Source organism: Gadus morhua, chromosome 16 (assembly GCF_902167405.1).
Source record: "Gadus morhua chromosome 16, gadMor3.0, whole genome shotgun sequence".
Lineage (NCBI taxonomy): Eukaryota > Metazoa > Chordata > Actinopteri > Gadiformes > Gadidae > Gadus > Gadus morhua.
The window spans coordinates 9,601,394-9,626,114 of record NC_044063.1 but is presented as its reverse complement, the minus strand read 5'-3'; the positions used below and the strand labels follow the sequence as shown (position 1 = coordinate 9,626,114).

Here is a 24,721-nt window from a genome sequence, read left to right as displayed (position 1 = left end):
TAAAAGTCTGTAAGTATCATTATTAAAGTATCTAAAAAAAATTATACGGGTTATAAATATGTTGGTGTGTGGATGTGATGACACTCATCCATATTAAAAACAAAACGATCCTGGTATAGACCAGCTTATATTTGTAGGTTGGTGGGTTGGTAGGTAGAAAATAAAATGTCAATATTGCTTGCATTGTATAAAACGTGCAGTATGGTATGAAAAATACAGACATTGATCACGGATGGTGATGATAATAAATAACTACAAACGTGGACACTGGGCTACAGGAACAAATTATCCGTTCCGCCGCTAGAGGGCGCGCCTGCGCCTCGGAGGACTTGGTTACCTCCTCCAGCTCCCGTCTTGTTTTCCGTGTAGCGTGAAGAGGGAAACGTTTTAAAACAGTGTGTCAAAAAGCTCTGACCGCTGAAGGTGATATAGCCTCTGTTCACCGCTCACGGCGTCGGACTCTAGGGATGCTACCGAACAACCTTAACACTGGGCCGAGAGTGGCGAGATACTTGATTTTCCTCTCGTTTTGTAAGTATTCACTTTTAGTTTTCACTCACGGAGTAAACAGTGTTTCTCGGCCACGCTTTAATCGGACGACCTTCAGCAAACCGTAGCGATTAAAGTTGCATGTAACTTATAGTGGAGTGCGTCTGTTGTAAAGGGATGTAGTTTAGGCTACGAGTTAGTTTTTTGAACGGACCGTCACTTCTGGGGACTGTTGAAGAAGTCACGGAGGAGCCGTGGTTCTCTCGCCGCCTCCCGGGTTGCTCTTTAGGGAGCGCTGCTAGAGAACGAAGGGTGTCATCGATCAGGATCAATGATTACGTTTCAGTGGGATCATGGATGTTGTATTGATGTGTGTGTGCGTTCCGCTTGTGATCGGCTTCAGCGAATACAGACTTAACGTTAGTAAAGTGTAGGTCAGTAGCGATAACGTAGGCCTACTTGTTCTAGAGATTTGTATTTATTTTTACCAATTAAATTATGAGAATTATTTTATTTCATAGTAAATTAATATAGCCTTTACCGTTGCTGCAATATTGATTTTTTTTGTTACACTTACACACGAGTCGGTAGAAATAGTAGAAGCAAACATTCAAAATGTTTGCTTTTATTATTAAAACGCCTGTGGGCACTTCTAGATGTTTATAATAATTGGTATTTATTGTGATGATTGGGTGACAGTTACAATGGTTTGCGCTCCAATGACTTTCACTGGCACTAAATAAGGCTTTTAGGTCATGTTGTTGGATTTAGGCTGTTTACATATACAAATTATTTCCCATTATCTTTATAGCGTTATTAGGCAACGTGTGGCATGTCATGTTTTATATCATGTTTTCGGTGTACCATGAAGTTGAACTGAAGAGAAGGATGGGGAAACCATGACACAAAGGCAGAACCAACATCAAGCTCAAATATCTGACTCACTCGAATGATTGTTCTATTTCAAGAACCAGCCCTACTAGTTAAAGGTTAGAGAAATGCACTTAAAGCCAAACTGTTAAGTGCTTTCAATTTCTTTGAAACGACAATCAATTGGGTAATGGGCTCAAAGTGAATGATTGATTACTTGACCGTACAACTATCAGAATAACACTCTGGCCAAACATAACGTAATTATGAAAGCCATTCGTGAAAGCCCTGAAGAGGGCAAAATCAGTTGTACAGTAAAGGGAAACTGCAAATGAAAGGTTGGGATGGAAGAATTGTGCTGCTGACTTGATTGCCTCGACCAAACGCTATTTTGTAAATGGACTTTCACACAGGCTCGCCATCTGGTACTGAAGTGACAGAACGGGTAACTTGACTGGTCGGCTCTGGTACCCATTCTAGTTATTGAGAAGTTAACTGAAGTTCGTGAGAAGCAGATGTATGATGTTTTGAACCTATCTATATATTTATAGTGTAAAGAATGTTCTAAGTGCAAGTGTTTGACCCCAGATCACCCCAATGAACAAAGACAAAGGGTCTAATCCACCAAATAGTTATTTTTGCATGAGATAGTTGTGCATAACTGTTTTCTATACAACGCGTCCTCAGACGACAGGGACTGCTGTTAAAATATTTTTTAACAAGGTGTTTTAACAATGTTGTTACTGGGGTAAGCCTACCGTCTTGAGATGCCGAAACCCCCAAATCCGGCAGTGAGAAAATCCCTGGGCTGCCTCTTAATCAGAGCCAGTGGTTAGAAAAACAGACACCGGCCCAGCTGGCTGTGCAGATAAAAGAGAAGCGGCGACAACACGCGACTCTGTCCCGCCAGGAATGAAGAGAGACACAAGGCTCCGCGACGGGACACTCCACCCCCTTCCCCACCTCCTGTGGGACTGTCGTGCAAAGACATGGGGAAGTTTGAGGCAGATGTGCCAGAATGTGCTGCAAAAACTTGGCCGTGTTCCTGCGCAGTGTGCTTTGTTCCAAGCTGCACACTGCAGTTTGAATCCCCCCAGATAGAAGGAGCAGGGATCCGCCAGATGAGAATGCGGGACCGATGCCTACATTATCTTGTGTTGGCGTGTCCCTTGTTCCGGTTTCCTTGCAGGAGGCCGTTTGGATTAGGGTTTTCTTGTTTTTCTCGGAAATATACAAACAAAGGAAGATTATAACAACAGGATAGCACAGTGGCTGCAATCCAACCCACCTGTAGACGCCCTTGAGCAAGTTGCTTAGTGTTACGTATCTAACGAACGGACTGTTTGTCGCCTTGGAGCGAGCGTCTGCTCAATGACGAAACAGTGAATAACCGGAGACATCATCTATTCAAGAAAACCGCTTTAAAGTACTTGCAAGGGGCTTTCATCTCTCCCCGATGTTAACGGCGTAACAGTTGAAACAACTTTAAAATAACTGATTTTGTCCCTGCAGTGCAATTTATTTGCTACAGTTCAGGTCTTTTACGGCAGGGCTTTTTACCGCCTTCGTGGTTAGACTGTGGCAGTGATGCAGAAGGCATTCGGCGGCTGCAAGCCGGTAAAGGTTAATGATGTGGTTAAGTGAAGAGCGGTTCAGAGAGGGCCTCAGACTCTCTCCCCTGGGGATTATTAGATGCCGGGACGCCTTCTAAATGTCATTCAGTGTGTTGAGGAGTCCTCAACACATGAAGAATCAAACGTATATTTCTGTCTTATCTTAAGATGTCTCAGTGTTTCCCCCAGCACTGTATGGTTAAGACGGCCACCTTAACAACAATAGGGCCCCGCCTACCAATGTATTGAGAAAAAAATAATATAATCTTTTCTTTTACTTTTTTTTTAATATGTGAAAAAAACATACTTCCATCAGCCTACTTCTCGACCACCTTGACTAAGAAATTTCCTGGGAGAAACACTGATGTCTACTTGAATGATATATATCTATATCCCCAGTAATGGTAGGATGGTCTTCTGCTGTCAGATATGCGCTCTCTAATTAACACTCTCGAGTGCTCTCTGATGGGGGCTCAAAGGGAGGCATGAAATCTGACACCCCCGTTTTTCTGGTAATTATAGTCCTATTAAAGTTTGACTGAAGCCCTGGATTCCATGACCACATTTCCCCTCGTTTTAATATCGGCAGATCCGATGTAGCCCTGAATACACTCTCAGCAATACTGATGTTTGATGAGACTTATTGATCTGTAGATCTTTTTTTTTTTTAAGTAAGACTTTCTTGTCCAGAAATCGATGACAATATAATTTGGTAGAATAATTTATTGCAAACTTGCATCAATGAATGGCAGGCGTTGCACTCAGAATTCCAGCACAGACCCGAGAGTTAGCCCCTAGGGATGTGTTTTAAAATCTCTCCAAAGCTAAAACTCAATGACATCATGAAACAGTTTTTTGTTTTTTTCTTAGTTTAAGCCTCTTATAAAAATAAAGTCAGAAAAAGTGCCCTAGTCGACAGAGTGTGTCTCTGCTGCCTACTCTGAATTGTTTTAATTCAATAAGATGTTTTATTTTTAAGTATGTGTAAAATATGTTTTTCCTCCTCCGCTCATTACAGTTCACTACAACCTTGTTACTGGCAGCTCCAAGAAAGACTTGCAGGTAAGAACTTGGATGTTATGCAGATGAAAACGTGTGTGTGTGTGTGTGTGTGTGTGTGTGTGTGTGTGTGTGTGTGTGTGTGTGTGTGTGTGTGTGTGTGTGTGTGTGTGTGTGTGTGTGTGTGTGTGTGTGTGTGTGTGTGTGTGTGTGTGTGTGTGTGTGGGGTTTGTCTTGTGGCTTGCTAATTGGTATGCATCTCACTCATTTTGTTGTTACCTTGCCTTCATGAAAGGCCTTTTTTTACCTGTTTGTTTGTTTGTTAGTTTGTTTGTTTGCATACATGTGCTTGCGAGAGGTGATCAATGGCCTTTGGTTGGAAACTTTAATTCACTCTTAAACACAAATCCATACCTCCTCAGCCGTTCCACCCCCGGTGTCAGACAAGTCTTCCCCTTGGTTGCAGTTCTGAGTCTGCAATTGCTGCTCCATGAATAATTAAGAGGTTCAGATGCTCCACTTCTTATTGGTGGGAGACACGGGTGACAGCAGGGTGCTTGACAGAGCCGCTTAGCGTCACAAAAATGGGAAATTACTTTCTTGTTTTTCACCCAGGTCAGCCCGTTTCCTCTCCCCCTTCAAGATGATTCAACACCCCCCCCCCCCTCCCTCCTCAGCATGCACACTATGGTTCATCTCGGCCTCATCCCGGGAAAATAATTTCAGACAGATGCTGTCTGATGTCGAAAATGCAAGGCAAAGTTTTGGGAATTGCAGTTTGATACTTTCTATCTATCAACCTTTCTTTTTACCGCATGGACGAATGTGTTGTTAGCAACTAGTGCCTACCCTTTATTTCAGGGTGAAACTCAAAGGGCTCTTACACCTGAGGGCTGAAGGACTCAAGCCCAACACACGCTGGCGCCGAAAAGGCGCGTCAAAAAGAACGGCCCCAGTATTCCGGACGTACTAGCCCGCACCGCGCCGCGCCGCCCGAAGTCTAGGCTTCACGCCACTGTTCTATTCCCTAGCGTCGCCGCCCCTGAAAAAGCGCTTCTAAAGCTGTTTGGTACATCCCGGCTTGATACAAGGTCCTGTGTATATATGGAGATTGTTGATGCACTACATCCACGATGCAAAAGGATTGAGCAATGAAAGTAAATAAAGTGTGTAAAGTGACTACAACATAAAAAAAGTGCCCGACAGTACATAAAGTAACTGAATGAATGTGACTATCATTGTAAGCAGAAACAGAGGATCATGGGCATCAGGATCATGTAGTCATTAAACAACTGGTATGACGTGATGGTAGCCTATACCGACTAAGTTTGTTGATCTGCTTCTTTCAAAACATATGCAGCGTGCCGTTTCCTTTTGGTGCTAGGGGCGGCTTTTGACGCGCTTGAAATGCGCGACGCTGCGGCGCCGGTGTGTGGCCGGCTTCACTCTGTGGTGCTAACAATAAACATATTTTTACTATTTCATCAAATGCTTAATATGGGAAGATAATATAACCCATAACCTTTTGGTTGGGAATCAAACTTCTGTGTCCAATACTTTTTTTTTGTTGTTTTAAGTTCGACTTTGATACAGTTGTTCAGAAAAATAAATGACATACTAGGAAAGTGCTTCCTAATAGTCATTCAACTTCCATTAAAAGAGAGAAGATTAGAGTCAAACTAATTCAGTTGAAGTAGGCCATTCAACACAGACAAAAAGCCTGAGAGGATGCAAACCCATAAATGACAATTAATGAAAGTCTCAACCGTCTCAATACTCTTGTATTCTATTCTTAGGGAAAGCATTGCCCCAGAAACGTACCCGGATTTCAAACTTTTATTGATATGTCTCACATTCTTGGACCAAATCCTCCTCCCCTGCTTTGGGATCTAGCCAAGAGGGGCGTTGCTTGGTTACCATGGGAACCATGGTGGTAGCCTGTCTCCCTGGCTCTGTCTTCACCTCGCCCCTGTGGTGTTCAGTATGTGCCCTTGTCTATTAAACATCATTAGGCCCTGGTTTTCTAGACCCACATCCATTTTAATTTGATACAACTTGACAAGCCCTGCATGTGAGGTGTCTCGCAACTGTCGAAATATGAAATCTTCCTGCTAGCAAAAAGGAAATCATTGTTAGAATGTCAAAGTAGTCCAATTATAAGCATGTGTTTTGAGTCCCTTTTCACATTTACAGTGTTGAGCAGGGATGCTGACATTTGGTGCATGATGCGGGATGATAGCGCCCACAGTTTTCATCAATGTATAATGTATCTGGATATGAACCGCAAATGAGAATAGACAAAATGGGCCAGTGCAACAAGCTTGATGCAGATGTACAATAAAAATGCAAATCAAAGACGAACCACAGACCTTACCAGGACGCCTTCTGCTCCATAAATGAGCCCGACGTAGCGCCATATATTGGTCAACATGAACGACCCTCGCTATCGGCACAGAGTTTAATCGGTCCCAGGGCAGCTAGCCTCAAGCCTGACCTGCATCAATAATGGGAAACTGGCGAGTAGAGAACGGAGGGTCTTGTCTCACACTATGGCCTCAGTGCCGAATCCCCACCATGACTGGAATGCAGAACTCAAACCACATAGGCTGCTGGGGTTCATGAGAGGCCAAATGAGGTAAGAATGCTAAACGTTTAGGTGATTTCTATAGCAACATTCACAATAGATTCAGAAACAGACCTTCGTAACTGCGATCATGCTTGTAGTAGTGGTAGTGGTAGTAGTAGTAGTTCAAATACATCAACATATTGAAGTCAAATAAATAACCGAACTTGAACCTACTTCAATGCCATGTGACCTGATCTGTGAAATCTTTATTGAGCGTGTCTGATGCACAAGACAATACATTATAAACCCTGTCCGCTTGATCTGGGACTCATGATAGCATACAATAAGACATCATGTTCTTCATTCTGTGCTGTAGTAGATGGATGTAAATGACTGACTTCTCGTAGCAGCATGCACAGTGGAGATTAACCTAACCTGCCACGTCTTTCTTGGAGCATAGACCTTGGCACACTAGATACGCAGCCATGCCCTCATAGCATCCCCCCCCCCCCCCCCCCCCGACCCGACCCAGCCAGTTGAAGACCGCCCCGAGCATGCTCGCTTGCATGGATCTTTACAAGCCTTGACTTAAAGATGCTGGCATAGGCACACACAGGTTATCAGACGATATTTAGCTGGAGGCTCCCACACACATCCTAGATAACGAAGGCGTGCAGTGTTGCTTGTCTAACCTCGAGAGCCTCGATCTTTGGCAATCTTGTAGAACTTCTCGTCACGAGGGAACGTCAGACGAGGACATGCTTGCACTAACAAATGATTTGGAAACTTCCTGTGCAGGATCCTTGTAAAACAATGAATAACGTAATGAGTGTGTCTCTCTTGGATCATATTATCGCATTGCCCTATTGGTCTGTGTTGTTTATTTTGGTGGAAGGCCAGTGAACCACCTGTAGCTTCATGGGGTTCATGTATCTGTGTGGACATCCTCCTCTGTGTTAAATTACGAACTGTGTTCACACAAAAATTGAAATCATACAGACTTTTAAAAATGATCAAAGACGCTGTAAACCATGATATCGTTTTGGATAACGTCCTGTCGGTTTATGGCCAGTTGGCACTCCCCTCCCCCCTCCCCACGTTGCCACATATTTCCGATCCTCAGATCGAAGGCCTCGCCGATGTAAATGCAGGTCTTGCATGACTCTTTTACTTTACTTTTCTTTTTCGTCACCTAGAAACTTAATTTTGTTTAGTGCAGAGGGGAGGGGCGGGGAGAACCATGTTACGGACAAAACACTCTGTAGCAGTGATGGCTGTCAAATCTAGAGCTACTTAATACTTACTTTACAGAATAAAGTATTGCTTGCACCGCCTTTTTTAAGGTAAATTTTTCCTTCCATGATTAACTCGCTGGTCGATCCAAGTGTATTGCAAAGGCCAAAGGCCAGGATTTAAAATAAACCTGCCTGTGTTTAAATTCTCGGTGTACCTAACTGTAGAACAGATTAATCGCTTATTTTTTAGGAAAGAAATGTCCTAACTGCCAAGTTGGCCTCCTGTTTTGCATAATGTACGCAAACGTGAAATCAAGGCTGCCAAGCTCCGAAACTTCCTTCACACACTCGTACAATGTAATCTACAAATATGTTTGTTGAAGCATCTGCTCTCTTGTTTTTTCGGAAACCTTCCCAATTTTGAGTTCATTTGTGTTTCTTCTAAGTTGTATTTATTGTCTAAAGTCCTATCTTTGATTTGTTAAGCTCTGGGCTCGCTCCTTATTGACTGACCTTTAATAGTTTGCAATGTGTAAGATTGAGGCACTCCCAGTCACTGTTTTTTTTTTCCCTCCATTCACCGGCTGTGCAACTGTGTGACGCAAATCGCTGTAGTTCAGCGGGCTGGATGGCATGAGTTATAGGGCATTTGTGCGTGTTGATAGTAAGAGACTTGTAAATAAAGAGGGGTACGTGCTGGCCAGGATTTGTTATTTGTAGATTATATAATTTATGGGATTAGATTTTATTGATAACATTATCTACACAATTGTGTAAGTATATAACTGTCTAATTCTAAAATCATTCATTCATATTTTGAAGGGAGTTCGACTCTAGGGAGGCATTTGCAACAGTCTGAATCTGAAATGTATTTGTGTTAAAGTACCTGTGTAATTACCAATGGGGTCGTTGGTAATAAATGCCTGGAAATTCAGTTCAAAATGGTGCTCAATAACCCCAATTCTTTACATATATCTTCAACTGATGCACATATTTAGTTTAAAATAGTATTGATCTATATTGTATCTATAAATATTTTTTTGCCGCATTCTTTCATGGTTTCCATGTGACCTGTGTGTCCACTTTCCACCAGGTCAGGGCCACTCAATGTTCTTTATGCATATGAAGTAGGCCTCACCAATACCTCTGTCTATACTCTGTGTAAACATACTGTATGCTTATGAACATATAACTCAATGCTCGTCATCTCCTAGGTTGTCAGAACACATGCCTCTCCAGAAAAGTGGATGTTCTTATACGTTAGTTTCAATATCCCTAGCTTTAGAATTATGATTTAAGATTATTAGTCCACTCATCCTCGTTGTTGTTTCACTAAATTATGGTTTCTGCACAACAATATGATTATCAACAACGCGTCCATGATGTCCTGACTAGAGCAGCTAGTCGGGCCATAAGTGGTCATAAACAGTCGTGTCAGTCATTGAGTGTTCATTCATTATTCAGATTCAGTTAACGGAATGGAAGTATTACTTATGTTCATTTAATGATTTGCATGAAGTAATTTCTGTATTTACCAAATACAAAATAATGTACTATGCCTGTTTATGCCTTTTTGAAAGGTGCCTGATAAATGAGCTTGGCATGGCATTGAACAGTGTTCACATGTGTGGGTACTATTCAGTTGTGAAGTAATAAAAGAGTTCAGTAAATGTATTATATATTAGTATTTATTTTATTTATTGATGTGATTAGGAGGATGCAGTGACCTGATACCCGAATAGTTGATAACTGATTTGTTTTGGCAGTTGGCATTAGATCCTGCTGTCTTTTATATGCAGATGTTTGTTTTGTTGCTGTTGTGAAGAATAGTGTGAATTTGTGACTTCTTATAATTATTGTGAATTTATATGAATGCATTTATTTATTATTCCAAGACGGCTTTAGATGCAGAATTTGATCTGGATGTGAAATGGCCCACTGTGGCTTGCCTTGATTGGGACCTCAAACACAAATAAAAAAAGATTCAATACATAACAGACGCTCAAGCTCTGCAAATCATAGCTTCTGTTGAACAATAATTTATTTTTCTTCTTAGAATTGGTAAACAATGACTGACTGGCTTTGTGAAAAACTCAATGCTGTAAGCAAAAAGTGATTAAAGTCTGTTTCTGTTTATGAATAAACAAATCCACAGTGATTTAATTATTTTTTAACTTGTGGTTGCTGATGCATGTTGACTTTACTTCGTTATTTGTATTCTAAGTGGTGACCTGATTGGTCAAAATCAAAGCTGCCCTCCAGTCAGATCTATCTGCAACAAGCCAACGTCGGATTAGTTTGAATAATATCAACTATAAAGAACTATGCTTTAGAAATGGATGTTGTGTTCAACTTCAAGGTTGAGGATTCAACCCTTGCCTTATTGTTTTACACATTACTTGAAATTTATGTCTTAAAATGTCTGCCCTCTACCTGCTCCTTAATTACCTGTCTCAGAATTTGCTTTGGATCAAAGCAATGCACGTTAAATAGACTTGCTGTAAGAAAAACTATTCATTGAAATGTAAATCCGCCAACACCGCCGCATGACAACTTTATCGGTTATGCATCTATAAAACATTTCAGATGATTTGCATAGAAATTCCATCAAAATCAAGCAGGGCATGACCGTGGTAACCAGTTGATATTTAATTTTTTTTAAGTGCATAAGAAATGCAGTGCAGCTGAACTGTCAGGGTTCTAATTTCTCAAACATGATCAATCTTACAAAAAGTATAAATTTTCTTGTTACAAAGTTTGAATTTTAAGTGTACACTCATCGTTTTAAAAAACATTGAAAAGCCCACTCATCTAGATTCAGTGCTGTCCCTTCATGAAGTAGGATATCTGACGGCCACTTCAAACCCAGTCCCAGATTGTATTCCCTCTCCACACTCGTCCACAGTCTATCCTCTTTGACTACGTCCCACCTTTTCAACTCCCATCATGGCCTCCGTCTGAAATCCCTCAACCTTGAATCATTCCTGCCATCACCGAATGAAGACCTAATGTGACAAGAAGGCTCAGTCCTATCAGCCATGCGTCTGTGCCCCCAGGGAGCTGTAGAAGAGGGCAGGGAGCCAGTATTCCTCTGTAATGGGAAATACTGCACCACCCAAGAGGAGGGGATCCCAGGGGTTTATTACAGGGCTTGATGCTTTGGGTAGGAGAGCCGACTGTACAACAAAGCTGGTTATGAACACAGCTCAAGCAGTTTTCTGAATACAAATGTCATCTAGTAGCGCTTACATACATACATACATGTTTACAATGTATGAGATGCACTTACCGGTAATGTATCACACTCAATGCAGAAACGGCACTAATTCAATCCGGCATTTAACTTTCAGTCTACCTTCTTGTTACCTACTAAAATGTCACATTTCCGGTGCATTGAAGAGCCATTTCAAAGAGTGGGATCAACATCCACTACATTCGTTGTAACAACCTGTTAAAAACATTAGAAGCACACTCTAAGCTTACCATTGGCTGATGTCACAACACGAGAATATTGTTTTTACCATTGTGCTCCAGACTGGGTTTCGTGGCACTGACTTGAGGAAAAATCCTACTGAACACAATGGTTGAGGAGATCAGATGTCTCTGTTTGCATCAGTATTGCTGCCCAGCCTGGCAGCTCTCATGAATACCTTTCTTGTTTGGACGAGGTAAAGCCTCTTCTGGAGATGGAAAGTGTGGAGGCAGAGCACTGCCTCTGTTACCATCAGCCTGCTCGCCTCGGTCCGGCTTCAAATGGTCGGACCTCTGCAGTGCAAGCTAGACTAGAGTGTCTCCAAAGACACTCTAGTGACGGACTCTTGAACAGACCATTCATCTCTAATGATCTTTCAATGAACTCTAAGCCTGTCTTTATTGAGGGAAGCATGCATTGTTCCGGATGTTATCTTTCATGTCAGGAGTTGAGTGGAGAATTCTGACAGGCCCTTGCACACACACACACACACACACACACACACACACACACACACACACACACACACACACACACACACACACACACACACACACACACACACACACACACACACACACACACACACACACACACACAGAGAGAGAGACAATTGGGTTGCACACAATCTATGGTTGGCATCCTTACACAAGGCCATCATATGGTTGTGGTCGCTGTCTATCTGGTTTAGCATCCTTTGGCAGGAACGCGTCAGTTCTCCTTCCCATTGTCTCCCTCCTCGGCTGGAGGAGAGCGAGCCAATGATGGCCGTCATCTGTGGCAGACCGCGAAAGGTCCCGTTTTCTGGCATACTTCTGGCGCTGGCAACCCTCTTCATAATTGTGTCCTAATTAGTATTCAATTCAGGTTGGTTGTGTAGGAATTTGCATCCTCTCATGGGGCTGCCTCACACACACATATTGTTCCATTATTTCATCTAGTATCGTTTATTTTGTAATTTTTTCTATTGATAATCTGATTATTTGTGCAGATTACTTTTAACCCATTCATTTTCAGCTCAAAGGCTTAAGATTTTTTCCGATGGCTCGCCTTTGACTGGAGATAAACTAATACATCATCATTATTAAACATGTCGTTCTTGTAAAAGTGGCATTCTCGAAGAGCTCCGTTGCGTTCTCTTTGGCAAAAAGAATCTAACGGTACGATGCTCCACACACACAGGGTTGAAGAGCAAGTCTGTTGCAGTTGCTCTACTACACCCCCTCTGGTTGAACCCCCACTGCTGGGTGAGGGAAACGCCTCACTAACGGTGCCCCGCATGTGATTTGAATGCGTAGTGGGAATGTCGCCATGGACACACAGCTCCCAACACTCATAATACTGCACATGCAGGGGCTTTCATTAGTGAGCCATAGTCTTCATCGCCGTTGTGTTGCTTCATTGAAATAGAAGGACTTAACTGACATTTATTTAAATGACAATCTTTGGAGATCTCTGAGCTTGCCACTTTAATGTCTTTAATAAAATGATATACATGACATCCCTGTGGTATAATGACAATCCCCTACACAAAGACATATGCTTAATATAATGGCAGAAATAAAATAATTGAATTGATACATCCAACCCGCACACGGCATCAATCGCCATAGAAGGAAATCTTGATTCTAAACTAAACATGTTGTTCTTATCAACACACATTCCCTGGAAAATATAAGGTCGTAGGCAAACGAGTGTTCATGACGTTAATAATGAGCGTAGCAGCCACAATGGCAAACGCTCTCCCTTCTAATAACGTGATGGACGTGTGTTTCTTAAAGGAGTCATATTATACCACCAGGTGTGATTGTGATGTCAGAAGACTCTTCTTGTAAGGGCTAATCACACTCACACCTGGTGGTATAATATGACACCTTTTAAACATGAATAGACTAGACTTATTAAGCCGAGGATCCCACAAAGCAGGTCTTCTCTTCAGTTGAGTTCACTTCTATTTCAGTTGCTCAGAATATTTATATCATTCCTTTTTATGTACGGTCAAAAGATACAATGCGGGCTGCATCCCTACCGTAGGTAACCACGGTAACGTGGGCGGGGGGGTCTCTCAAAACACTCCATCTGTTGCTACCTTTTCTGGTGGTCTACCTTCCAGCCCGTGTGCTTTCTTTTTGGGTCTTTGGCGGTACTGCTGCTGTGAAATGCCATAGAGAACCAACAGCCCCATTTGTTTTCTGATTATTCAAAGTATTCCCGTACTTTTGAAGCGTTGGGTCTCGGGGAAACCTTGACACGCAAATTATTTTGTTGAAGACTCTGCTGCCGCTGAAATGTATTTTTATTTTTATCAGTGGGTGTTGACGGCATCTGACCAATGAGCAAGAAGGGCTGACGTGAAGCCAGCAATGACTTAGTGATTTTGAAGTAACACCTGTACGATAACAAAGTTAATTTGTAGATTAAATATATTGACGTTGTCGACCCATTTTCGTCACTGAAGACGATAACGTTGAGGAATCAGCGCAGCTCTAGCATTCATCATATTTCTGTCTAGAAGGGCATTCTGAAAGGAGCAGTTATCTTACTCTTCTGCCCTGTGTGATTCTACTGATGTATTGTATAGCCCTTCTCATGTGAACCTCTTCTGCAAGGAGGTTTTAATTATGTAGGGACAATTGGAAGCGTGGGCCTAGCATACACTGCCAGGTCCTAAACTCCTAAGCACGCAAATCATAACAGACCCACTGTGTTCATGTGCTCCGGAAAATAAATTGATTGCACGACACTATATAGGATACAGGTTTGCCTTCGTCTAAGATCATGAGAACAGGCCTCTGACGAGAGAGAGAGAGAGCTTGCTGAGGTTGGCACAGATCCTTCAGCTGTAAGTCACTGATGTTTGAGAGCCCTACTCCAGTGCGCCCTACATGCTGTTGCTCAGATGTCGGAGCGGAACGGCTCCGCTGTCGGAATACCTTATTAAAGAGTTGATGAATATGAGGAGGAATGGGGAAAGGAAGAAAGTTGTGTAAAATAAAAAAAAGAAAACATCCACAACAGACAGGCTTCGGTAAATGAATAAATCATACATTTTGATCATGACGTGATCATCTCGAAACGTTTCGATTGGACAACGCCGGTGTTTGCCAGGCCAATCGGGATACGAGTTCACTCTACGTCAGTGCTAATTTAATCATTTGGTTAAGCACCCCAAACTCCCAACCTTCGCCCTTCTCTCTCTCTCTCTCGTTCTCTTCTGCTCTCTCTCTCTCTCTCTCTCTCTCTCTCTCTCTCACACTCTCTCTCTCAATGTCTCCCTTACACTCTCGCCCTCGATTTTAGGCTTCGACTCCTGGCAAGTGGAATAATTGTTAGTGTAGAGAGGAAGTCATAAATCAACACGGGTCTCTGTGAGTCATTATCTATTAATACTCGACTGCACTCGCACTGGAGTCTCCGGCACACTGAGCAAACCACTTCCCCAGCCTCTCCTACCCCCTTAAGACGGGGGGGGGGGGGGGCGGGGGGCATTTCCCCCTGAAATATGGACGTGCCAAGAATCTCCAAAATGCGGCTCTTTATGTCTGTTGTGATTGATTTAGTGGGCCTTTTAGAGCGCTTTGGCTTTGTGTGCGCAGACAACAAGCCTGGAGGTTGGGACCGGGGGCCAGTCGATGGCATAATTGAGCCTACGTCTCACGTCTTAACCGCTGCAGGCAGGACACTCTGAACAATTAGCTTGTGCTAATGACGCAGGGTCCACCACCTCGTCCTTTTCCTCGCGGATAACCTTTTAGCTCTTCCTAGAATCACCGTCTCCATATGGGACATTAAAATAATTAAATCACACCTGCATCGATTTGCGCCCCTCTCTTCAAGCCGGTGAATTTATGTTTTTTTGCCTTATGTATTGAAATCCTCTCTTTTTCACAGAGCGATGATGCTATGAATGTCGCCTCCAACAGCCAACTAGGTGAGTCCATCTTCTTTATCTTAATGTGTATTATTGCGGCCTTGTAATTAAAAGGTTGGTTGGTATATTCATTCATGCACGTCTCCTACAACAAGGTTGACAAGTCAGTGTTGAACAAATAAGGGTCTTCCTCTTTAGTCTCTTAACAGATACTTATCTCACCTGTCTTACATGGATTGGGATAAATGTCATTAAAGAGAAGGAAGGAGAAAGCATCTTGCTCATCAAGGATGTCTGCAGCTATGCAGAGGTCTTTGGGAATCAAACCCAGAAACACTGTAGAGAAGCCAAATTCACGAGCCAGCCAATGCACTATCATGCCCCTCAAATGTATTTTAGAACCCATTTATGAGCCTGATTGCTTTTTAAAGGGACAAACTATCATGTTCAATTCACCCCGTTTTATAACATGCCACAAAAGTATCTCACTCCAAGGAGCAGCGAGAAATGTTCTCAGTGCTCTGCGTGAATATGAATACAAACCGTCTGAAGGTTTCAGACAAATACAATTTAAACTTGCAATTGACAAAAGGCTTTTTTGGTGTGCAAGATACAGTCTTGTTTGAGGACAGCCCTTCAGAATGTCTCTCTAAGATGAGTCTGAGCAAGAAGACTCACTCAAATCTAAACAAAAACGTCCTACCTCTGCACTCGCTCACGCACGACAGGAGGTTCCGTCAAGCTGGGTTTTCAGAAGCCTCCGGCAGAGTTAGCCGGCAACATTCTGGACCTGCGCCCGCTGCTCACTGAACTGCTCCGCTACAGACGCTAAGAACACACAGCCATGGGTTTACAACGCTTTCAGTTGGCAACTCGGCGGAATCAGACAGAGGAATCTGAACGAATGGAGCCGTTCATTCACTCACCTCCCCAAAGTCACCCCTTCTCTTCCGAGCCACGCAGAGAATATTACCTAGCTAGATGTACTAAATGGGATCTTTAACAATATTACAAAAGGTTCTGTGTGGGTAAAAGGATAAGGAATAATATTGAAATATATATTTTTAATGTAATGGGCATTCGCATGAGAAATGGAAACTTCAACATAATAGTTGCATTTATCTTACTTTAAATGGGGATTCTGCCTGCAAACTCTGCCCTCCTATTTTAGAAATGTCCAAAACGAAAAAAGTATACTGTTTTGTTGCATGAATTACTATTGTACATTGTCCGAAAATATGAGTTTCAAGTTAATAATGCAAAGTAGTACTTAGTATTAGCATTTACTGGCTGTGAATTCACTGGATCCGTAGCGACACACACAGAGATAACACTCTCCAGGTCGTCTTTTGACCCAATTTTACATCTCTGCTCGTTCACATTGCTTGAAGCAACCTCACACAACGGAGTCGTTGGGCAAAGCAGAGCCTCCCAGTAGCCTCGTGGATAAAACCCTGCAAGGCCTTTCTTAGTTGATCAAATCTCGCTGGCTCTGCAGACCACACTTGCCAAGATGACACCGCCTGGCTTGACGGAAAGTAGTGCCCAGAAGATTTGAAATAAAACGACTGCCTGGAACTGCACTGAGCAAACTTTTTCACTCTTCATAAATCCTCCTCGAAGTGCCTGGAGCCAGCGGTGATCCGGACGATGTTATCTTCTCTTCTCCTACAGAAATGTACTCGTCTTTTTTTACCATCTGTGTTGAGAGAATGTCGCTGTGCTGCTTCACCTCGCCTCTCTTTCAAACCCGTCCACCATTTGGTGTTCTTACCTGAAATTCTTTATGACATATGTTGCTGAAACCGTCAAAGCAAGATGAAGATAATGTTTAAAACATACATTTGGCTTAAAGGTTTAGCTTTAGCTGACCTTTTTGATAAATCCTCTTGCATTCAGAAATCCACTAACGCCATACTACATTGAGCAATAACCTTGCAACCCAGTGCTAGCCTTCTGTCTGGCTATGCTCGGGCTATTACCCATGCTGTCAGAGCTGTGGGGAGTTTGCTTGAAAGGTCCTTAACATTTATGTTCACAAGATGTTGATTGCCCCCTTGAACCAAGCATCGACCCGGCATTCAGACCCTTCTCCGCCTCCCTTTCTCACACATTCTTCTCCCTGCCTCTTGCCCGTCACCACACGTCTGAGCCCTCGTCTCCAGAGAGCCGTTCTCTTCGATATGGCGGAGCTGTGTTAGGTTACGGCCGGGCGGGACAACATACAAACAGCCCACACTGGACCCCAAATCCTCAACGCTCAACTCTATCTGTGTTGGCAGATCTGGCAAAATCTCTCCTCCAATATCGGTTGTGCAGGACCTCCCTGTTATCTTGCATTCAGTCATTTACAGATGCTTTTATCGAACAACACTTGCAAGCCAGGCTGAGAGCGACAATCCAAGCCTGCAATCACAATTGGGCCGCTGCCCGAACAAGTTTTCCCAAGAACAACAACTCGCTATAGCACACAGAATACCAGGTTAGACTTCTTAAATATCTTTGATAACCATTCCTTTTGAATCTATCAGAAGCACTGGATCGGTTGCAGAGTTCTGTTTATAGTTAATTGCGCCGGGGCTTGAATTATTGATGCGGGCTGGGCTCTGAGGGCGGACTACAATGCTCATTAGTGTTTAGCAGAGGCTTCCTTGCAGTTGAAACCCCTGAGCACCTCTAATGAGTGCGATTAGAGCATGTCTTCGGTCCTCTTCCTTAACCTTCAGGTAGGGAGCATGCGTGCGTGCCGCTGCTTTTCGCATGGAATTATAATCACCACCTTTTACTTATTTATTGTACATGAAGAGGGACCTTTTTTGTCCTCTGATGGCCTTTTTTTAGTCTCTCTCGTTCTCTCTCTGTCTGGTCGCTCCTATTCTCTCGCACGTTTTCACTCTCTAGCGATTTGTCTGGTTTTCTCTCTCTCAATTTCCCTCTCTCTGGGTTCCTGGCTCATTTTCTTTCCCTCTCTCTCTCTTTCTGAGACTCCTTCTCCTTTCTTACTGCATATCCCCCTCTACCCCCAAATGCTTCTTCTTACTCTGGCAGGTGATATTTATTGCACTGACCTATTCAGCCCTCAGCTCACATTTAAACACACCCCGTTCTCCTCTGATCCAAGGGTAATTAAACCTGTTGATGGGGAACTCTTAAATAAAACAGTGTTTGACTTAGAGGATGTGGATAACTCTGGATTATAGCTTTCAGGGGTAATAACACATATACTTTCACAGACATTTATTTAATACATTTTAATGTGAGCGTTGTTAATTTGGTGTGATTTGGTGTGAATTCACACTAGAGCTCTGTCTGAATTTAACAATGCAGTGAATCTCTGAGTGCCTTACCAGCAATTACTTTTCTCTTGAAGATGCTATTTCTACTTCAATAAATGTGTGCTTACTTTTGACAGCTGTAATGCTTGCTTTTTTGTTGGTTCTTTTGGGCTGCCGAACCAGTACGTTATTGTTTTGTACCATCCAGTCCCTTCTCGTTTGAGGAATATAGCATTTTATATTAGCCAGGTATCGCAATCCTCCAAACCTCCAGCCTCCACCTTTTTAAGCAGAATAGACGGCAGCAAAACACACAGGCCAATCCCATTGAACTGCTATTTACTAAAAAATGTCCCCATGGAGAATCTCTTGTTTTTTAAACATAGTAATCACAGCGGTTGACATGTGGGTGATGGAAGGGAGTGGTATTTTCAGATCTGAAGGGGGATTGTTTGTTTTCCCCCCTGTTCCCCAAAATCCAATGATGTGAATCACTGGAGTGTGTCTTCTTCTACACCGGCACATTCAAACGCTCGGCCACGAGCCGCGCCCCATAAAATGACATTAATGACAGCCCGGCCCGTCCCCCGGGACGTGTCCGCCATCCACCCCCTCCGATCCGTCACTTGCCTCTCAGTGTTTGTGGCGGCGGGGGCCAATAACCCTGATGTCTGGGGCTGCGACTCAAGCATTAACAGCCCGCGGTGCTGCTGGCGGCGGGCGTCGAGATGTCATTGTAGTCTGGGCCGCTTGCAGCATTGTATTGACCTGCGCGTCGTCTGGTCCCGATCAGCATTCCCCTCACTGCGACGCTCACACTTCATCATCAACTTCTGCGCGTGTCTGTGTTTGTCTCTTTCAGTTTCGTTTTCTGTTCTGTTTTTTAGGGTCTTTTATGTCGGGAGCGATAGATAGTGATGAAGCGGTACCCGTATGGATCCAGGATGATATGTTTAGGGTGTCGGACACCCGGCTGAAAGATTCCAGGCACAAAACCGCGATGTCCTCAGCCTACTTGTGGACGTCCCGGAGCACGATGAGTGCACCCTAATTCCTACCTGCTTAATGTGAAGCCTAAAACACAGCTGTGGGGTGCTTTGGGTGAAAGCATGTGATGACTCAATCGTGGCTGAGGAAAGAGATAAAAATAAGTTGCAGTGAGTGCACCGTTGTGGTGAGTCGACACATCTGGTCCGTGACACTGATGGAGCTCCAGGGGTCGCAGGTCAACCTACTCTCTGCCTCCCCCCCGGTCGCCGTCTGGCAGCGTACTCCAAGGATGTGTTGCCATTGATTTGTGTCAAACGGGGGCAGCACGGCACAGGGCCAGGTCACACACACTCTTGCTCTCACTCTTGCTCTCACTCTCTCTTTCTTTTTTTTATTATACACAAGTACACACATTCTTAAGTTTACAGACACACACACATACATTCTTACACAAACATACATTATTACGCACACGCATACATTCTTGCACACACATACACGTATACACACAATTCCACAGATGGGAACGGCTGCCAAGTTATCGTTCTATCCCTATATTTGAATTTTTTTTTTCCACTTTTACCCTATATAACGTATTTCGTCTACGTGTATTTGTGTTGCTTGTTAGTAACGTTGAGGAAGTCAGGAATTCTGACACACGTTTTGTTTGTTCGTTCAATTAGTGTGCAAGGGCCAATCTTCTTGAGACTAACAACGGCTGCCTGCTGCACGAAAACAAATACGAACAAAAGAAGATGTTGTTAACACACCTTCCTCGAGTGTGTTCCCCGCTGCTTTGAAGCGCTCTGGTTTCGGATCCCTGAGGGGTAATGGCGTTGGCACCCCCTGCCTCTGCACTTGGATCCAAGCACCTGATTAGAAGCAGAAATAGGTAGAGGGGAAGTCAGGGATTCTCCTGAGTCTAATTGCTTCTGATACACTTGCAGGCAGCCCCTATGTTTCTATCTTTACAGCGCGGCACCCATATGGCATAGGGAGCAAATGACGAGGCGCAGGCTCTTCTCTCTGTGATTTCCCTGACCGCCATTTCTTCAACCCGAATGTTTCCCTTTCTGCTAAGATCATAAAAGTAACGACACTCGTTCGTCAAAAGCAGAGCTGTCCCCAGCTCCTCCTCCTCCTCCTCCCCTGCGGCGGACGGTGTCGTTACAGTGCGTCGCCCGGCGCTACGACGTGCGTCTTGTGGATCACCTGTTGCCGTTGAGCAAACCCTGAGTAATGGGTGGAAGAGCGGCAGGTGGCTGCGGAGGAATGGAGACAAAGAGGAAGGCTGAGGAGAGAGGCCTTTTTTTCATTATCTCTCTCTCATTTTCTCGTCCCCTCTCCCTCTTTTTTGGTTATTAATTGAAGCCCATCAGAGCGGAACCAAGGCCAGCGACTTTAGTCTTAATTAGTTTCCCTTTTTTTCCCTTTTTGCTGCTTTCCGCTGCCACTGGCTGCAGCCTCTGCCCACTTGGGGATCGGCTTATCTGACGTGGCTGTAGCCCGAGTCTCCCCTTGTAAGCGTTGCTGTGCCGGGTGAGCCGTCTGAACCCTCTCCAGGGGATTTGAAAGAGCTCGCTGGGATAGCGAAGTTCACACACTATTGAACACAACGCATGCAACCTTCACGTGTTATATCTAAATTGGCGAAGTTTACAAACAAGGGCGCGCGCACACACACACACACACACACACACACACACACACACACACACACACACACACACACACACACACACACACACACACACACACATACATTAATGTGCAGTCCCAGCAGAAGGGCGTTTAGAGGTGGTGTAGTGCACTGAAAGACACATTTCCCTCCCTAAGCCTCACTCCCAGCAGAGCCCGGCTCTCTTAGATCTGTAGGCTGATGGACATGCTGAGATTTAGTGAGTATATCCAACGCACCCCTTCCTCCCCTGCCTCCGACCTCCATCCCCCCCCGTCCCTCCCTGCATCCTCTCCGTATCCCCCCCCCCCCCCCCCCCACCCCGCCGCTGCCTTGACGGGGTGAGAAGATCAATGGGAGCTTTGTAATATGAAGGAGAGTCGGGACGACACGCGCACGCCTGCACACACGCGCAGGCTCATAAAGGCATGCGAACGCACGCCGGCACAAACATTCAACACACTCGCGTACACACCCATTCAACACATACACGCATGCACACGCACACGCTCACATTCAACGCACACGCGCACATTCAACGCACGCTCAACACACACACACATTCAACGCAAACACACACACACAAATTCAACACACAGACACACTCATTCAACACACACACACGCACACACATTCAGTACACAAACACACATTCAACACACACACTCTCACACACAAACGCACAGCGATTCAAAACACACACACTCACACAGATTCAGCAGCCCACACAGTAAGTTAAAGAGATATGACACTGATGCAGTGCGCCTCCGTGACCCTGACAAGTTATCTCCGGCCCTCGGTGGGAGAGGTCCTGCTTTTGGTAATTGAAGTGTGGGGCGAATCCATTCCATTCTGCTGTGGTCAGCTCCTACCCACCGCAGTGTCGCAGCGCTCTTCTACAACTATTCACCGGGGTGAATATGGACCTGTCGGTAGACACTGTTCCTTATTTACATTTTCATAAAACTTTTGTGCACGTTGTTTGAATCACATCATCTCATCACAGAGGGGAGGTCGAGTAACTACCACCTATAATTCAAGTGGATGACTAGCCACATGAGGGGCTGCGCCTGAGATATGTTGTTGTTTTTCGTCCAGTGTACTTTGTGAAAGTAGTGGTGATGGTTAACTGGAGTCTCAGGAGGAGTTAGAAGTAGAGAGGTGCAGAGTGTTCTGGTTTAATGAGCTCGGTTCTGGTTTATTCCGGTGTGTTCTGATCAAACTCAGGACTTTACAAGTCAGGTCCCCATAAATCATGTCCTCCGATGACTAATAACTGAGAATGTGTGTCACCATTTGTGGTGCTGAGATACCTCATAAGCCATTGGTCTTATGAGGAGCTCACTCGTGTATCCCGATGTTATAAACTCTGAGACGCCACCTGGAGACGAGACCCCTCCATTAACTTTGCGCTTTGTGTGATTAAGATGCTAAACGGTGTATTTCATCGGGTGGAATCTTCAGCCGCAGGCTCCGGGACATTAATCTAGCGTAGCATAGCGTGGCGCTAACTGACAGATTATTTAATTAACAGACATCGCTCCGTGTCATCGACACGCTTATTCTGCGAGCCAATTATGCGCTTGACGTGTGCGTCGATATGACAAAGCTAATGTTTGCAGAATATTAGCCGAGGGAATCCCGGCCGACAAGGTCCTTAACGAAGCGAAAGGGGGAGCGCGGGACGACTGCTGTAGCTTCACTTCCATTCATGTCTAGTTTGTTGTTCATTATTTCTTTGTTGTTGTTCCTCTCCCCCTCCCCAGATCTCCGGCAGATAGTGTTTGTCATCCAGAGCCAGAGTAACTCCTTCCATGTCCAGCGGGCCGAGCGGCTCAGAGCCAGTCTGCTGCAGCAGGCAACGGACCTCACAGAGGTAGGAGATTAGCAGGGCTGGACGTGCACGCACACACACGCACACATGCACATATGCACACATGCATACATACATACTTAGTTACTTACTTACTTAATTACATACAGACAGACAAAAAAACACACACACACACACTCGCGTACCAAAAAGCATGCACACACACATACAAAACATCAGGCGCAAACAAGCAGGCGTGCAGCTGCACAAACACACACTCCCCAACCGTACACACATTGCATTATTCAGTGGGGTAAGGGGTCTGCCTGCTTACAAATCATGTGGTGCTTAAACGTCGCTTACCTGTTCTGATTTAAGCAAAGTGTGACAGTCATAAGAACTCATAATGCGGGTGTTCACTTCCTACTGATTTATCTCCTTATTTTGTGCTTGAAATGCAGCGCAATCATTTTATTGTGTGTGGTTGAGCAGGGTATGTTTGTGGAGGTGTTGTGTAATTCGGCATAAAGCATGGTTGACCTAAGCATATAGAGCCTGCGTATGAAGGTTGTCTGTTATTGTGTTGCATTAATATAAAACAAAGAGTTTCCACAGAACACAACAAATTCAGGAGTGCTTGCTTCTAATACATGAATAACGAGAAACTCTCGAAACCAATAACACGAAGTCGAGATGGAGTTGAATAATAAATAAATCACCTTGTTGTGCATGTTAACATTTAGTTTAATTCAGAGCATGCCCCTTGGCTTATTTTTGAAATACATAATTAGTTTGCTATTATGCCAACCGAAAAGCAGACATTTAATTGGATAAAGCTTTTTTTAACTTCAGACAATAAGCCCAAAAATAGATTAACTAAACTCTACTTAAGGCGATGAACGTGTGGCCGACCAGCGTCTATTTACTAGTTTGACTATTTATGTATTTATTTAAACAGCTTAAATACAGCTCTTGAACACAGCTCGTAGGTCCTAAACAACTTTCTTCTGTCTTTATTGATTAAGATGGTCTGGTGGGGAGGGGGTTTGATTCACAGCCCAAAGGTCTGGGGTTCAAACCCTGATTCGGCCGTGTTTCTGTAATCATCCTTGAGCAGTAAATCACAGCTCAAAACAACAAACACTAAAACAGTCAAGAGTTTAATCAATAAATAAATGAAAATATCGTGTTGGCAGTCATCTTAATTTCGGCGTAGTTTGTATATCACTGCTATATTGGTATTTTATAGATTTTTACATTCCATCTCCACACAGCATCAAGCGTCTGTCGGTGTGGGCATTTCAAAGACTTCTCTTTCCGTTTCCTAACTCCTAACTGAGCCCAGCCGATTAAAGCGGAGAGACTCTAGTCGGGTCGAGGTCGGAGTCCATCCCCGCTCAATGATGTCGGTACCGACCCCATTCTCAAGGCCCTTTTATTTTCCATCGCAGCAAACCTTTCTGAGCAGAGTGGTTGCACACACACCCACTAGATTACACCGTGGGGCAATGGATGGTGAATGGAACAGATTTATGGAGCACTTTTCTGACCCGGGTGGCCACTCAGAGCTCTTCACAGTTAACGCCTCCCATTCATGCCGTTTACCCATTGACATGCAGGCGTCATCCATGCAAGGCAGCAGGCCAGCGCTACTGGAGCTGCCGTTGGACGCCTTCCACACTTAAATCAACCGGGAACGAGGATCCCTCTTTGTTGAATCCAATATGAAATATTTATAGAAAATCGAATATGAAAAGGTGGAATTGATTGTCTTCATCTAGTCAACCTATTCATCCGGTCCTGTAAGGCTCTTGTTCAGCAACGCTTTTCCATTTTCTTTGGCTCATGAT

At 44.0% G+C, this 24,721-nt stretch overlaps 1 protein-coding gene across 1 annotated transcript in view; it reads left to right on the top strand.

Moving 5' to 3' along the window:
* Positions 1–352: 352 nt before the first annotated feature.
* Positions 353–24,721, top strand: part of b3glcta (beta 3-glucosyltransferase a) — a 45,574-nt gene continuing 21,205 nt past the window's right edge. The window contains exons 1-4 of the mRNA XM_030381923.1: positions 353–531; positions 3,991–4,034; positions 15,136–15,175; positions 22,825–22,934. Coding sequence (XP_030237783.1) covers positions 468–531; positions 3,991–4,034; positions 15,136–15,175; positions 22,825–22,934 — 258 coding nt within the window. The 5' untranslated portion in view covers positions 353–467. The remainder of the gene's footprint in view (positions 532–3,990; positions 4,035–15,135; positions 15,176–22,824; positions 22,935–24,721) is intronic.